General features: G+C 38.9%; 1 protein-coding gene across 1 annotated transcript; it reads right to left on the reverse strand.

Moving 5' to 3' along the window:
* Positions 1-8,362: 8,362 nt before the first annotated feature.
* On the reverse strand, positions 8,363-17,236 carry dhrs7cb (dehydrogenase/reductase (SDR family) member 7Cb). The gene is made up of 7 exons (XM_008437758.3): positions 17,082-17,236; positions 14,741-14,897; positions 13,301-13,413; positions 12,034-12,244; positions 11,846-11,938; positions 10,284-10,445; positions 8,363-10,188 (listed from the first exon to the last, which is right to left on the reverse strand). Exons 2-7 carry the CDS (start codon positions 14,892-14,894, stop codon positions 9,980-9,982), a joined length of 942 nt encoding a protein of 313 aa, XP_008435980.1. The 5' UTR covers positions 14,895-14,897; positions 17,082-17,236; the 3' UTR covers positions 8,363-9,979.
* Positions 17,237-17,702: the final 466 nt, after the last annotated feature.

Consider the following 17,702-nt stretch of genomic DNA (forward strand, 5'->3'; position numbering starts at 1 on the left):
CAACCAGTTTGTTAGTTTTAGTGTGTTTATTCAATTTAAAACACTCACTCATACACATAATAATAATAATAATAATAATAATAATAATAATTGTTGTTGCAGTCAATCAACAACTATAAACTATAAATCAAAAGAAATTCAAAACAAAGTCAAGTAAAAATAGTTCACAAGTGTTGCATGAATCAAAAAAGGTGAAAGGGCCTAAATTTACATATCTGTTACACATAAACAATTTCTACGCTTCATAGTTTCATTGTAAGAATAAGTAACGAAATGCACAGAATCACCAATTAAATCCAGACGAAAAGAAACAAAATAAAATCAGAAAGATTAAAAAGTCAGTAAATTGTCCATCAGTCATGTTTCAAATACTCATATCGGACATAGATTAGTGTTTTGCCCACACTGATGGTCGATGATAGAAATGCTCCTTTTTTTCTTTAGCAACGGCCATTGTTGATTATTTAAAAAAAAAGAAAATTAAGTAATGAGACATCACATATCAACTTACATTTACATGTAAATACATGAGATTCTAGCCAAGTGGCTAATTCCCATCTCTCCGTTGATGGCAGGTTGATGATGTTTAGTAATAATAGGGAAAATCAGCCTCAGATTACAGGGCAACAAAAATCTCTTCATGAAGTGGCAAGAGGGGTATTTAAACAGTTGTTTGCAATTTGTAGTCTATAACGGTTCAATAATTTTGACTTTTAAGCTGATTAGCTGCATAGAGTTAGCATAGCGGCATTAAAAATAGAGTTGTATACAGTTAAGCTATGCTAAGCTAAACAAGCTAATCATTTAGCTCCCTAATCCACTGCAACAAACAAATCTACTGTATAGTTTCCGCTTACTGAGCAGATCCATGTGTTTTGTTTGGTTAAATAGTTTGTCATTCAACTTTTGACCCATTTTTAAATGTAATTTAAAACTGCAGTGCATTTAGTTGAAACTGTAATTTTAGCGTGCTGCCCTTGTACAGTTTGTGCCCCTGTCAAAAACAAAAAAAAACAAACAAATGTAGACACGGCCCTGATTCCCAGAAAGGCGGCATTCCTGTCATGCAGCTCCTGTATAAAAGCACCAGACCTAATGACCCCTCCCTAATTGCACAGTGTCAATATTGTTGCATTTAGATTCCCACAGCTCTCATATAATATGCACAGGGAGGAGATGGCTCATCAGAACTCAATACCTTGAAGCTCAGCAAGGTGGCCGTGGCCCACCAGCACCAATATCGCATTGCACTGTGTCAACCTGCTTCAGGTTTCACAGTCGTTTTCACTTTTTGTTGTTATTTTGATGATTTTCTGTTATGGAGGCAGCAGCCAGAAGAACAAAATACTCTGAATGTAGTTATGTGGGACACGTTTAGCACGTTTCTAAAACACAAATGTACGTTTTGTACATTACTCTGATCGTTTAGCACGGTTGATAGTTTTGAATTATGCTGCAGGATGACGATCCAGATACACTGCAATCTCACCTTTTAATGGCTAAAAAAGAAAAACAAAATAAGAGTTTGAGTCTAGTCAAAGTCTTGAGTTATATCCTCATGAGATGATGTGGCATGACTTTAAACGTTTCTTCTTCAGCAAAGAAGAAAAGTTGACTTAAGAGAGAAATATTCACGTAGCTTTGTGAAGCTTTTTATCTCTTAATAAAGAAATGATGTTGAAGTTATTGCTTTAAAGCTGCTTTTTGTATTTGGTCAGATTGTCTGTGTTTCATTTTTTTAACATTTCTTTAATGATCTGAAACGAGAAAATGTCACAAAAACAAAGGGAAAAAAAGAAAATGTAAGTAACCTTTCTTTCAAGTCGCAGGCAGGGGTGAAAGTAAAGGGGTACGGCAGGGTACTGCGTACCCCTAAAAGATTTAGAGGGGGTACGCAGTACCCTCAAGAGAGGAGCAGCTGTCAGCTGTAAAAAAAAATCAATGGGTTCACTGTGCAGCCGTGACTGATTAGTTTTTCAAGAACGATCTAAAACAGACTTAATTAGTTAATAAATAGCTTTTTTTCTCATTTCACATTGTTTCTGAACTGTTCATGTTTTGTAGAGCAGGGGCGCAACCAGTGGCGCAACTACACATTATTCAGGTGGATGCGAAAACATAGATCGGCGCCCCCCACCACCCAACCTCCCGAGGGAAGGATGTTAATTCAAACATCAAACACCCTTCACGTATCGTGAAGGGTAAAACTCGCTACATTTACCTCGTTATGTGCGCGAGGTGAAGGAGCGTTACACACGCCGAAGTGTATGGGAAAACAATCATCGGCGCGCCGCCCCCTCCAGACGGGGTTTTGGCGCCCCCTCTGGTGCTGCGCCCCTATGCGTTGCATACCCTGCACACCCACTTTTTGCGCCACTGGGCGCAACATGTCGATCGCAGAAGGTTTTGAGTCGATCTCGACATTAGGTGACAAACTGAACGCCGCCAGAACGCTGAGACCAGCATGTCCTCCTCTGACTCCTTATCAAAATGTTCATAACTTTATTAAAGAACAACAACAAAAAAATCAACAAAACGTGTTCAAATTAATGACCCAACAATAATAATAATCTGTGATTATTGTTTCTACAAGGTGTTGAGCAATTCTGTGCGTTTCGGTTCCATTACCAAAATAACTAGCAGAGCAGGAGTTTAAAATTAACTAATCAACCACCGCTGTGTTCAGGGAGGCTTATTAATGATCGCAAAATAAATATCAAGCCTGCAAACCTAATATTGTAACGGACTGAATGTTGTGTTTTTAATGTAATCTCTGGTCGGCCAGAGATTACATTGCCATGGCAACGGCTGTGCTTAAGTGACAAAGACAGAGTAAAAAGGTGTTTTAGAGTTGATCACCTGTTCAGGTTGTTTTGTTTGTCTTTGCTGTGGTGCATCACAGCCGCTGTAGTTTCTGAACGTTCAATAAACGATAAACTTGGACTAATTACCTCGTTCTTTGTGGTAATTAATTCAAACATCAAACACGGTAAATATGTTTCATTAAGTATATAACAAACAAATGGCTTGTACCGTGATAATTGTGTGAAATTAAATTAATTGTCTAATATAAAAGAATAGTTTGATGCTGACAGGCTCAGAGTCTGAGAGGCTTGTCCTTTATCAAACAATTTTTTTTGCCTTTTATGTAGTGGAAATATTGATGTTGATGAAACTTTCTCCAAAATAATAACCTTTTTCAACCTTTATAGCTCCACTGTTGAAAATGAGGCTCTAACATTCACAAATGACACTGAAATAAAATCCAGTCCAACATCTGGTTTGAGGTGATTCCTCTGGAACATGTTGGAGGAAAAATATTCCAACTTCAGAAGATGAGCTTTAACCTAACAGAGCTCTGTGGTTCCTCCTATCAGTATGAGAGTCAGGGTGAGGAGGCACCATGTTAGGAAGAGAAGTGGAAGCTTCAGGATCTTCAGAACAAACAGGTCATGATGCTGGGCTACTGATTATCCCTCTGTCTGGACACAGGATCAATAGAACCACTTTAAAGCTAAAATGATTGGTTATATGGTAGACATGGAAAACTGGGATGCACTCCATTCCATGATGTTCAGGATTTAGGTCTCATGGCATCTCAAGGTGTCAACATTGCACCCAGTGGACTGAAGAAAATACAGCTTTATTTTGTAGCAATTCAAGAGCTACCCAGCTTTTATTGTTTCGCAAAAAAATTCATCAGCACAGAAACTCCAAAGCACACAAATATATATATATATATATATATATATATATATATATATTTTTTTTTTGTTTTTTTTTGTTTTTTTTTGTCATAGTACCCCCAAGAATTTAAAACTACTTTCACCCCTGGTCGCAGGGGTTAATTAAATAGTGTTTTCATGAACCAAATTAACATTTTTGTGACTGTAAGTAAAGCTTAAACTCCATGTTTGTCTTAGTGCTGCTTGTACTATCCAACAGTCTATCTGTATTCATACAGAAATAAGATCCTATCTGCTGTAGATAAGACACTGGCTACACATAACTTGTTGACAGAACCCATCTTTTTAAAAAAAATCCTTTTTTTGTAGCGTTTCAGATCCATGCGATATGCCATCCTACTAATTGGTCCTAATTACGAGATTCTTTTGTAATGACCAAAAAATGATTGAGTTCTTTCGTTTGAGTGATTAAAAATCAGTCTGGGCTATAAGAAAAGCAATAAGGCAACACATTGACCAAGTGTCTGACATTGGACATTGACTCTGTATCGACCACTGTATCGACAGACAATGGGCAGACAATCGATGGAGAGCCTCAAACTTTATTAACATCTCCTACAGGGCAGCGGACATTTTTTTTACACTCAAAGACAGATCCGTCATGAAGACTAAAAAAAATACTACTCTAAGCTCTGCACTCAAATTAAACCTATTCCATTTCTTTTGGTACAGAAGTTTAGCATTTGACCATATTTTCATACAAGTATATTTTTAATATTTCTTTTAGTACTTTTGCTTACAAATTTAACTGTCAAAGCTGATTTAAATCTCTATAGTTACATAAGTGCGTGTTCAGGACCCTCTCTATCTTAAGGTCATTAGAAACATTAGTGTATTTTGTGTCTGAAAGAAATAAAACCAAAGGATTAAATGTGAAAGCTTATAAAATCCAGCTGGCAGCACAGTTTTATTCTCCCAAATGCGTTTATTGTGGTAAAGGGAGATATTTTAAGTAATGGAACGTGAGACATGCCGGATCCGTGATTTGCAAGGATTTGTGAAAGATTAAGAAAAAGTTTCCTTTAAGATTGAATATGTGTAATCTTTACAGCAGATTTACGGATTAGGAAGACTTCTGCAACTAAAAAAAAAAAAATCACGATGACATGTGATGCTGTGATTATTCCTTGACAGAACCGCTTAATCCCACACAGAGTCTAGGATGTTAACTTTGTCAACTTTTTTTACTTTAGTTTGCAGTGTGCAGAGTATCTGAAGGATTTCATACGATGAAACTCGTACTTTGTTTAAGAATAGCTTAGAAGGCAAATATGTTTTTTGTCCAAAGTGTTTGCCCTTACAAGATTTTGCTCATGTCTACACAGTAAATGCTGGGACAGTCAGGAAGAAGAGCTGTGTTTGGTACCAACTTCATCAACCTTATGGATTTATAATTTGAGTTGTGGAAGAGACACACATTTCTCCCTTCAGGAAGCTTCTCCTAGGGAGACCCAGGGCCTTGTCAGGACTCGAAGGACATTAAGGGAACATTAATGCCAGTCCGCTTTATTCTAACTCATTTCCTTCAGTGGTTCTTGGCGCAGCGCTGTCACAGGCAAATGGGGATGGGATGAGATTTTTAAAAAATGTGGGCCATTTGACACAGGGCAACGTGAAAGTCACAGCAAACCACAGCAGCTGAAAATGTAACAAATGTTGCAACTTTGGTCCCCAATCGAACCGACTCTATTGGACTAAATCACCCTAAACCTCTTGTAAATTCTGGGTCTCCTTCCATTGGGATATTCCAGAAATTCCCTGTTCCAATAAGCCATGTGTTCAAGCATTATAAATGTGATATCTTAAGAACTGATCGTGCTACCCCATTTCGCTTAGTTTTATAATAATTTAGTCAACTCTTTGCATATTTGTATTATTTAGGTCTTGCCATATTCATCGGCTGTTGTATTTGTTATTGCTGACAAGATCTTGCCCTGCTTGTTGACTCCTTTTCTATTGTAGTTCCTGTATCTATTTCTGTTCTTTGTACATTTGGATTTAGCTTTCTTAGATGAGTGTTATTTTACTCCTTGATTTGTTTTGAGTCTCAGTTTGGCTTCTTTGTGCTAATTATATAGCTCTCTGGCTTCATTGTTCGTAGTTTCTGTCCATTACTCTGCTGATCATTTTGCCATGTGATTTCCTGTAAGTTGTTCTTTTAGTTTCTTTGTTAAACTCTGCCAGAAACTTTGCATAACAGAAATATTCCCTGACAAATAATGTAGTTTGAAACCAGATTCCTCCATCTCTTGGTGTTACTTAAACACACGTTAATTATTTATCTTTTCCTTCCTCCATAGCAAGCAATTAACTCCCTCTATGTCTTAGGAAAGACAAGTAGCTTTCTGTCAGTTTGGAAGGTTGTTGGTTTAATTCCAGCTTCCATCTCCTTTGTCAAAACACTAAATTCAATCTGTAAGTAGACATGTAAATATGAAGACGGTATGTGATATAGGTCACATGGGCAGATGCCTGGAGTGGCATGAGCACCGGATGGAAGAATAAAATGCATCTTTCAATTCTTTCCTGAACAGGTTTTCTATTGCTTTTAAGCATGTGTGATTAGCGGGAGTAAGCGATCAGATACCTAAAACCATCTGGATAGACTCCTTTAGATTCTCCAGGCTCCCCATGGACTCTGGAACTTTTCACAAGAATGTCATTTTGTATTTTGGATCACGTTCTTTCTGTCACAATCCATACGCTGTTGCGTATGGATTGTGACATACGCAACAGCGAGAGGCTTGACTCTCTCAGATGAGAGAGTCAAGCCTTTTTCTTTACCCTGGCATCAACTCCCAGTTTACTATAAAACCATTTATCCATCTCCCATTGCTTCTGACCAAGACAACAAGATACACAAATTTTGACTTTGGCCAGAAAACAACCGTCAACTAAGAAGAGGCGATCCGCCAGGACATGGATGTAGAAGTGCTGCGTTAAATTCTCAGAAATGGTAAATGGCTTGTACTTGTTTAGAGCTTTATCAAGTCCAGACGACCTCAAAGTGCTTCACACTGGGCCCTCTGGCCACCACCAGCAGGCAAGGCAGGTGAAGTGTCTTGCCCAAGGACATATTGACTAAGAGAGACGATGGGCAACCCACTGATTATGGGACAAACTCCTACCATGGTCCTGATATGTCTGCTTCTAGGCGTTACTCCAAATCTGTAGCTCCTCTAGCCATTAAGATAAGTAATCGCAACTTTTGTTAGACTTTATCATCTGAACCCAACAATCCTGCTCAGATCAGCATATTACACCTGTCAGACTTCTTTGCCCCACTCACATCCAACTGTGTACCATTATGAGCTTTTTAATCCGCACATTGTCTAGACATCCACAAAGATCTGTAGATCCACCACCTGACATAATTTCCATTAAAAGTACTCCAAAAGATTTTGGGAGGTAAACGGACATCTTACACATGTGGGTGGACTAATAAACTGTTAGCCTTCTGATATTAGGAAAAGGTTCAAATTACCTTAATCACGTCACGCAAAATGATTTAAACTTCCAGAAAGTGCAGGCTAAATGAAATAGAAGAGAACATGTTTTTATTTATACGTTGCAAGCTGGGATACTAATATCCAAAGCAATAAGAAGGGATTGACAAAGGAGACATTATACTAATGCTCATTGGAGCAGTAAAGTCTGCCTCCGTCCAATATTTTAAAGCAAGAGGCGGCCCCTCTGGTGTTGTAACTGAAAGCTTAGGGAATCATTACCATGGCCTCTCCATAACCTCAATAAGTCAGGTTAGTGTCAATAACCTGGCCTTTAAAAATTGATAAGGGTGATCACTTTGCTCACAGTGAGACAATTTCAGAGAAGCAGACGTTCCCATTTATAAGTCACGTCTTGCATTTAGTAAGCATCAACCCTGGATATCGCTTTAGGACAATCATCTTCCTGATGTTTGGGCTTTATCTACATATTACTCACCAAAGAGCGCAGACACATGATTGAGAGAAACTATTAGGCTTAGATCGTTCGCTAATACTGCTGCACACCTCAGTGCTTTGCTGTTTGATTTACCTTCAAGCAGAAATAAATCTGACAGTTTCATGGCTCGCATGATATGGGCGCGCTCTTCAACTATCAGCGAAGTCCTGTTAAACAATAAGTCATACGTGGGGGCAGACCGGTGCCCCATCATCTCACATGCAGCGTGGTGATGGTGACATATGGAAATGTGTCCGATCAAAATGCCAATTTGGAGGATCCGGCAGAGTTCTTTAATTTATTTTTTTTTTTTCCTGTTTGACACATGGAAATGTCACAGAGCTGCATTTATTCATGTGGACATTAGAAGAGCATTCCTGTCCCAAGGACCCCGGGGACAAAAGAGGTGCTCCCCTGAGGAGAGTGACCTGGAGGACACACTCGCGCTTACCAGCTGGACTAGATACCAACCCCCCACTCCCACAGCCCTAAACTCACAAACATGAGCTGCAGAAAACTCCCCGGTTGGACCTGCTGAATTTACTTTACATTTAAAGATGACCAAGGTTTGTGACATCTGTCAGCTTTAAAGATTAAATGTGGTTTTATAGGGAATGTATTTATTTTTTATGCAGATCTTGAGTAAAAAATTGATGACAGTAGGTTATAACTAAAAACAATCAAAAATATTTATTCATTTTTATTTATATATTTCCCAGTGCAGGATAAAAAGAAACACTCCAGTACAAGGCAAAGGAAGAAGAGGAAAACCTTCCCCCCGAAAAACAAACAGAACTGTCATAAGTGCTGCTGCCATCTAGTGGACATGTCTGTGAATTACAATATTTTTCTGAAAGTAGTAGTAATGCAATTTTAAGTTGATACATGAATAAAATGTTATATTTAACTTTCCAACAGAATTCATATTTGCAATTTAACCAATTTGATTACAAAATCAAAGGAAAACAGTCCTATGTCTTATCCTGTTGCCTGCAGCATTTCTGATGCTTGTATTAAAGTTTGTCCAATACAGATGATTCTTCTCCAGCCATTTTGGGTATATATATATATATAATATATATAATTTTCAGGTCATGTCCTCATTTGTTCTCACTGACTTTTTATCTTTTACCTAACAATTTTGCTTTCAAAAGTAAAAAGGAAAGTAATCACAAAACGGACCACCATTTCTCATCGCACATTCAGAAAAAAGTAATGTAACTTCAATAAAGGTAAAGGCACTTGCAGGCCACTGAAATTCATATTTTAAAAAGATTATCTGCTCAATAATAAACTAATTGTTTATTACTGAAAAAGACAGTTTTTTGTGAAAAAGAGGTCTGTAAATTATTCTAGTTCCAGAACACAAAAAGAGTCAGGCATATAGTGTCAAATTTGAATTTTTTTTTTGTTAATGATTAATGATGGAGAAAATTATTTTTGTTGTATCTACTTTAAGAAGATTGTTAGAAAATATCCCTCTTACCAAAATTACAAGGAATATTTTATGTCTTCACTGCCTGTTTTGACTCCCAGACACTCCCATGGTAACATTATCATCCTGCCATGATGCCACCGCTCAGGCTTTGCCGATTCCTTCTGGCTGCTTTACTTGGTTGTTCTTAGTTGTTCTTGGTTGTTCTTGATTGTTCAAGTAAGTCAGTAAATTTCACCATTTGATAATGGTTCTGGATGCATCACATTCTTAAAGGAAATAAGAAAATTGTAAGACTGAAAGCAACAAACTTCATTCGTACATTTAAGTTAAGTTTCCTCACTATTTTCAGTTGTATACGCTCCTTGTTGCCATGACGTCACACAGGTCCTATTCTGTTAAGTGCCAAGAAAGTTCTAGAAAATTTAGTTGTCAATGAAGATCTTGTAAGATCTCATAATGTTGTCTTTGTTTTTATAAATGATGATTGCCATTGCAGACTTAAATTAAAAATGACAATCAAATAGTTTAACATAAAAATTACTTGATTAGTCATAAAAGTTATTAGGTTCAAACAACTCTTTGATTGCCTTAGAAGTAGATGTTGGTCTCTTTTACCAATCTTTACTGCATAATCCACCATGCTGAGTCAAACCCAAGGTTTGGATCATTCAATGAGCATCGCAAAGTAATATAAAATTAATCCAAATTAATTTGTCTTTTTCAACCCAGCAGTTTTTAATGTGTTCACTCAATTGTTGTCTGTCAAAATGAATCCATAATTCTGAAAGCAACGTGAAACTCTTTGGACCAACAATATTTTGCTTGATTTCACATCTACTCCTGTCTTCTTCTACTGTATCGGCTCTGCCAACACGGAGTCCTTCACTCCGGCCGCCAGCACAGCGAAGAGAAAGGGAGGAAAGAGGGAACGGAGGTAGAGGGCCACCCTGGGGATGGGGTGGGCCAGCACAACCTCCTTCCTCTTCCTGTTCACCGTCTCCAGAATCTCATTGGCCAGGACCGAAGGCCGCACACCGTGGGTGAGCTGACTGGCGATATCTTTGAAGGAACAGACCAATTGAAACTCATCCCAAGAGTAATGTAAATGTAATGTAAACATCTGCGTCATGCCTTTTGGTTTGCGTCATACTCACAATTGATTAGGACGTTTTGCTTTGGAGCTGGCTCCACGGCGGGTGGCGGCTCAGAGGCGTTGATGAAGGTGTGGCTGATGGTACTGACAACAATCCCATACTCCTCCACTTCGGCCCTGAGGCAGTCGAAGAAGGCCTGCGCCGCGTGCTTGGAGGCCGCATCTGTCAGCAGACGCAACACATGTAGCAACCCAAGCTTGTCTGCAGAGTCTCATTCCATTCATTACGCACCGCATTCTTTGTGTAATTGTTTTCTGCCTCATCGGCGGAAGCCCTCAGGTCTAGGGCTCTGGTTACAAGACACACAGTAACTAAATGCTATGAATGAGGAAGTGACGGCACTTAAAATCTAATCGACTCTGGTTGGACTGAGAGCAACCTGGAGATTTTTCAGAGTGTAAACAAATTATTATTGAGCAAAATATTATGTTTTTATTATTATTCTGCTGCATTCTGATTTATTTACAGCAATGAAAAGAAACTAAAGACAGAACAAAGAATGGTTTTGGCTGTAGGAAGTAATGAAAGGTCCTGGCCTTCATTACCTTTTCATGCATTTTTACAATCTGCAATGTAACAATTAGCCAACATTATTTATCCGCCTGAAGAAAAGACATTAACATTTTTTTTTTATTATTTGCATCAGAGTTCTTGTCACAGAATAGAGGCAGTGGACCAGACTGAGAGACATTTCCTGAAGGCTGAGTGACTTCAGAGGACTCTGGAAATAAGCATGATGGGATCATATGCAAATCTTATGGCAATGTTGAGTCAAGCTATAATGTTTTATGATATTTTCACAAAGTTTTAATGCCAAATTGTAGAGGAAAAATATAGAGGCTAAATGTAGTGGTGGTTTAAAAGTGCTTATCGAACCTGTTCCACTCTCTCAAGAAAAACACAATCTAATAATCTAATCTGCTTGACCAAATTAGCTAGATCACTTATGAAAAGCAGTATTGTCTTTATAAACTCCAAGGCTGTTCCAAATTTGTGCTTATAGTCAGGAAAAAAAATTAATGGTCATATAAGTGATCCTTTTAAAATGATAACTTTCCAACTTTGGTATACCATGATGTAAAAAGCCACCACATAGCTAGCTAGCAATGCAGAGCTAGTTAGCATCCCTAAGTAGATAGATAGATGGATACATAGACTTTAATACCTTGTAAATCAGTGTGTAAAACCGTCTCTACAAGCTTTGCAAATACAGATATTAATTTTGTTTTTTTGCTTTGTTGACTTCGCATGTTGGCACAGCTACTGTCAAACAGAATGGAAATTATTCAGATCTTGCCACAGACTTTCCCACAGTAACATTCCAGCTCAGGATGATGCTGCAATCGCCATGTTCCAATGTCTGTAGGATAATGCGCAGGGTTCCTTTCATGCCTACAAATGGTATTTTCAAGTATTCCAAAAAAGTTAAAGTTTGGACTCAACTAATTTGAGTGAAATGTCTCCCAACATTTGTGTCACAGGTAGCTACAATGGTTGCCCTCAGATGTAAACTCTGACTTATTTTACTGTCTGGAGCCGAAAACCTTTAGCTGGCAACTTACACGAGCCTCTGAATGGGATCGCCAGTCGGCCCTGGATGCTGTTGACCAGTATAACGTGTCCTGACCTTCTTGACATCATCGCCGGAAGAACACCTGCCACAATTTACCGTTTAGATAAAGCTGGTCTACCACAGTTAAAACTGACTAAACCCAACCTGAAGCTGGATTTGTAACGGCGTGCCGCTCACCTTTGGCGAGGCTGCTCGGACCAAAGTAGTTGATGTCCATGATGTTTCTGTCCAGCTCCAGAGAGACGCTCTGAACGGGAGCTTTCAGCTTCATGCTGCTGTTGCAGATCAGCACATCCACGTAGCCGTAGCACTCCATGACCTCAGCCACCACATCCTCCATGCTGTCCATGTCACTGAAATCCAGGATCACCAGCTTTGGAGCGAATGTCTAAGTTGAAACAAGTGGCACTTTGTAAGGTGTGGATAATTGATTGTGAGTCTAAAAGATGAAAATGCAGGGTTTTTAAAGAAAAACAAATACCCCACAAAAATATTTTGTAATAACATATATGTTCATAGAATAAATGATTTATTCCAATCCTGCACAAATACAGAATGAAACTTGGATCGCTTGCACAGAAGGACAGGAAAGGATAACTGAGCTATCAGAAAAGAAAACATCCTTTATGATAAACCGATACTGATTGGCTCTGTGTCGCCCACACAGCTATCTAAGCTTTCTCTGGCCATACGCTCCATGTGCAGTGGTGTGTGTAAGCAAAGAAACAGATGAGGACAGCATGCTGTCAGACAGGATATCCTTCCATTGTGTTGAGCAGAGGAAGTGTTTATCTGAGAGGCGGTGACAGAAGGAGTTTCTGATCAAAACAAGAACGGACTCTGATATCCACGGGCCGTTTGCAGAGCTGCCACACACCTTACAGAAAGCCAGCAGTAAACTGGGGTCTGCTGGAGGTCGCAAAAGGTAGACCCAGCGGCCCAAAACATCCAGTCAATGCTACTTTAAAGGTTTAAGTCAAAGCATATCAATGGATTAAAAGTACCCACATAAGATTCAGATCTAGATTTAATTTGAAAATTTGTGGTAAGACTTGAAAAACAATGTCTCATTTTCTTTTTGCTTTGTGTTGGTTTACCACATTAAGTCTCAATAAAATCTTTGAGGTTCGTGGTTGCTAATTCAATTAAGTTGCATTTATCCATTCACCCATTGCATACCCATTTGTTCCTGCAAGTGTGGGCGTGGAGTGGTGGGCAGACTGGTGCCTATCTCCAGTAGTCATCGGGCGAAAAGCAGAGTACACCCTGGACGGGTTGCTAGTCCGTCACAAGGTTTGGCGCTCCTGCTGCCCTGGGTAGCTTCCCATATGGATTATGCCAATCAAATGGCTCAGTACAGTTAAAAAGGAGCACGATTCATCTTAAGAATCTGAAGTGACATACTTTCTGGCATGTACCGTTGGTCTTTGTTTCATTTCCTCACCTCTCTTGGATCAGAGTCAGTAGTCAGAGAGTCGTACAGGGATTCCAGCTTATCCCAGGTAGTTCCACACAGGATGAGTCTGGCACCGGCCTTATGGAAGAGATGGGCACATTCTGAAGAAGACAACAAGAACATGCTATTTAGACAAATATATACGCAAAAAAGAACAATTGCTGACTGCCTTAGCTAAACTTGATGGCATTTCAACAAGGATTACATCTAACGGAGCGTCTAAAAACCAATAATGAAAACAAATATCTGTGTTCTCTGTGAAATCAAAACAAACATTCCTTTTCAAAATGTAGATATTTATTATTCCTGCTGAAAGAAAACAAAACAAGAAAAGAATTAGCCTGGAAATTAGCATAGCGCAGCATCCAGGTAGTTACAAACTAAATTGTTTGAACATTTACCCATATGACAAAATACAAAGAAAAAAATTATATTTACTTTTGTGCTAATGTAAGAAACCATTTTTAAGTTTGAATCAATTGAATGTTAATAAAAGCTTAGGATAAGAGTATCCATTGTCAATATGATTTAATTTAGACAGACCAATTGAGCTAATACTTATGATTTTGGACTGTTGGGGGTTTGGGGGAGCTGGAGTGCCCTGGGAAAACCCACGAATGCTTGGGGAAAAGATGGAAATTTCAAGTAGCAAAAACTCCAGGTCAGGATTCAAACCCAGAGCCTTGTTTTTGCAAGGCAATAGTGTTACCAAGTGCTGCACCATGCAGCCCTTAGCATAAAACTGGAAAAAAAGAGAAATGATTCTTTTTTTTTCACCTTCCTCTATCAAGGAAAAACCCTTAAGCACCAAGTCTGGCCTCCAAAAAGACATAATTTGGTACACATGCGGACCAGCTCTGGTTGTGCAAGTGATTCGATTTACAAGGAGCTGGCACATCTGAAAAGAGAACAGAAAAGGAGTAAGTGGAGGTCTTATGAGTGGAAAGAAAGTGTTATCGGGTAGTTGCCAGAGCATCTGAAGTCAATAAGAACAGCAACTGGAGATCAGGAGAGACTAAGGATTCCTGATAGATGGAATAGACATTCCATGAAAATGTGACATTGGCTAAATGTTGAAAACAACGGATGTTTTAAGGTAACTACATAACCTGACAGGCCAAATAGTGTTGTAGAGAGTTCACCTCACAGTCTGGGCAACCATACAGCTTCACCCAAACTTGTAAAGCAACTGCTCTCAAACACAGTCAAGTTCTGGAAACGGTAACTGACGTGACTACGATACAATCCTTCAAGTGATTTTGTTGTGTGCTGAGCCTGGCAACACAATTGCTCCTTTCATAATTCCATGACTAAACATCCTGTCTCTGATATCAATTCATTGAATCTGGATTTACGTGACAGTGCGTTGCAACTGGCAGAGATCCATTTTCGTAGGACGTAAGTGAGGTCAAATATTTTGAACAGTACCAGCTCCCGCTCCTGAGACGGCATCGGTGATCACCACGACTTTGTTCCGCACTAAGGTCTTGGACATGAACTGTAAGACCTCGTTGTAGATGTAGTACACCCCTGCTGCCACGACTATTAGCAGGGGCAACACCATCACCGAGGGGAGGCCCATGTTCTGCCGAGAAGAAAAGAACAGGAGTCAGTGAAGGAGACTCCAGTTTGTTGGTCAAGTCAAACACATCGTCAGCTATCGACACAAAAAGCAAGTCTGAATTCAACTGCTACTAGGACAACCCAATCATTAAAGTTTGCTCTTTATCTTGAACTTCATGAACCGTTGTGAGTCGGAGAAAGCACATTGATACAGTAATGGAGACTCTTTGTTTGCTGCTGTAAATTAGTTTGAGTCGTCATTGGATTGCATCAAATCAGTCGACCTTTGAAATGCATTTGAGGCATTGTGCAATCCAGGCACTGACACTCTGTCTGGAGATAAGCTGGACTCCATTGCTGTAACTGTATTTCATGTGTCCATCAAAATCCCTGTTTTGGAAAAACCAGTGTGTGTGATAGTTCCTTGCCAGATTGTTTGACTCTGTATCTAAGGAGATTCTTCCCCCCTCTTCTGATTGAAGTACACTCATGAAACTTAGATTCCTGTCTCTTTATGTCTTGGAAGTCTACCTTTTTCTCCCTTTGCATCCCTGTTGAGTGACTACCTGTCCTTATAGCGTCTGCCTCGTAACCTACCTTTGAGTAGTCACTTGAAACTCAGACTGGTCTTAGAGTTTGAACCTCCCCAGCATTAATCACCTGGCTGATCAATCCTGGGCCCTAGGTACACTTGATCACATTCTTCAAGCAATCCCCAATACTTTCATTGTTGACAATGTTTAGTCTCTGCTTAAACTCACTTAGTTAATTCTCCCTAAGAATAGTAGGTGGATGGAAATATTCTTTATTGTTTCTTGGGGAAATTCAGGAGGCAACTGTGCACTTCAACTTTATTTTCACTTGTTCAAACATTCCACAATAATATAACTGTCATTTCTTGTTTCTGTTTGTTGTGAATTTTCTCTGAGAGTCCAATAAAAATTTATGGTTTTGAAAACTGGTCAACATAATAAAGGCGATCAGCAACATCTCGTTTTGCTGATTTATAATTGTAGTGGTAATTCAAAAGTGCCTGTTAGCTTGACACTAGGTCAACAGGCTGAGTTAACAAGATATGAAACTGGTTTGTTTAACTTGGTACTTTTTGCATTGTTATTTAATTTAGAAATTTATTTGAGAGAAAACAGTCACCAGTGCTGTCCTCATGTTGTACCTACAGGAACTTGCAAAAGTATTAACATGCTGTGATTATTAATTCTGTGACCTCTGAATGCAATTTGTTGCACTTAGTTTTATGTAGTGATAAAGTAAATAGTCTTTAATAGAAATACATGCCACACTTTTCACACTGTACATGATTTTCAAAACCATGCACTGTTTTGCACTATTTTATGTTTGTCTATCACATATAATAAGTACATTTATATAAAGCGGTGGGACAAAGTGTAAAAAATATTCACTTTGTGAGAATATGTTCGACCAAGAAAACTTTTGCTTACAACCTAGCCATACTTTTGGTATTCTCACATTAGCAAACAGGGAAACTGAGGCTATAAAACAGCTCATGTGTGTCGGCTCAGGGCTATAAAGGGTAGGATATTTAGGTCATCTCCCAGTTTAGGGAACTGACACATTTGCATTTCAAAGCAGCTATTGGTCACTTCAGGAAGCAGAAGACGGCATCGTCACGACAACATACATGACTCTTCTGCTGGTATTTAAAAAGCTTGGTTTTTAAAAACCCAAATTTAACATATTTGTTTTCTAACTGGGTGATTTTGAACTAGGTTATAATGCATTGGATGAATGCATTTGCATTTTCTCTTTGTGTTCTTGACTAAACTTGCAACAAATGTGTTCAACTTACGTGAGGGTTTGCATTTGGACTTCTCGCTAATATACTTTCCATGTAAAATGAGGTGAACGGCTAAATATATTCTGGACTTGGAGGCTCCACAGACTGTCATCTTTGGAACACTGTCATAGGACACCCTAAAGGCCGCAACCGGAGAGATTCACATTTAAATGTCCAACCTTTCCCGTCCAATCTTACAAGTGGAAACAGGTTAAGATAAAGGTTAATCCACACTGAAATCTCCTGATCGCTCCAGAGATCCAGTTCCCTGCTTAGCTCCCTGTTTGGACTGACACATGATTAAGGTTAGTCGGCTTGTGCGTGCACAACTATAGCAACCAACCGACAGACACAAACACCTGTAATCTGTGTTATTATTGGTTCACTTACAGCATGGACAGGGAGCTAATCCTTCAGCAGGACTGGCTGGCAGTTGTTCTTTTATGGATTGAGTCGCGTAAATGAGGCCCTTCTCTTCCCCCTCGCCCATTCACACGGTACCGCTCCTCTCTGTGTCTGATTAAGTGCTCTACACTGGAACCCCCACACATCCCCCCTGCTTATAATAGCCTCCCCTTGAGTCAGGCAATAATACACACACATGCAGTGTACAGTATCTGAAGTATGCCCACTTGGTGCCATCTTGAAGAGAGGAGGCACAAGTTTGGGTGTCAGCTCCACTCCTTGCTTGGGTATTAAGAAGCTGGTTAAAAAAAACTGAAGACTCTGGGATTCTAAATAAAAATAAATACAAATAAATTAATAAAATCCTCCATTTTTCCTTGCATATAAATATACATATTGATATTAAATCATTTTAAATATTTCCATAAATAAATTATATTTATTTTTTTTCCTGCTGAGTCATTTTGGTTTCTGGTTAATGATTACAGCAAATTCTTAAAATGTGATTAATAGACTCACTCCATTATTACTAGTTATTATGACTAAGAAGTTCATTGATAACAGTGAACATACACACGTCAAATCTTGATGAAACATTGTTTAAAA

The sequence above is a fragment of the Poecilia reticulata genome, chromosome 19 (genome assembly GCF_904066995.2).
Source record: "Poecilia reticulata chromosome 19, P_reticulata-male-v2, whole genome shotgun sequence".
In the NCBI taxonomy this organism is placed as follows: domain Eukaryota; kingdom Metazoa; phylum Chordata; class Actinopteri; order Cyprinodontiformes; family Poeciliidae; genus Poecilia; species Poecilia reticulata.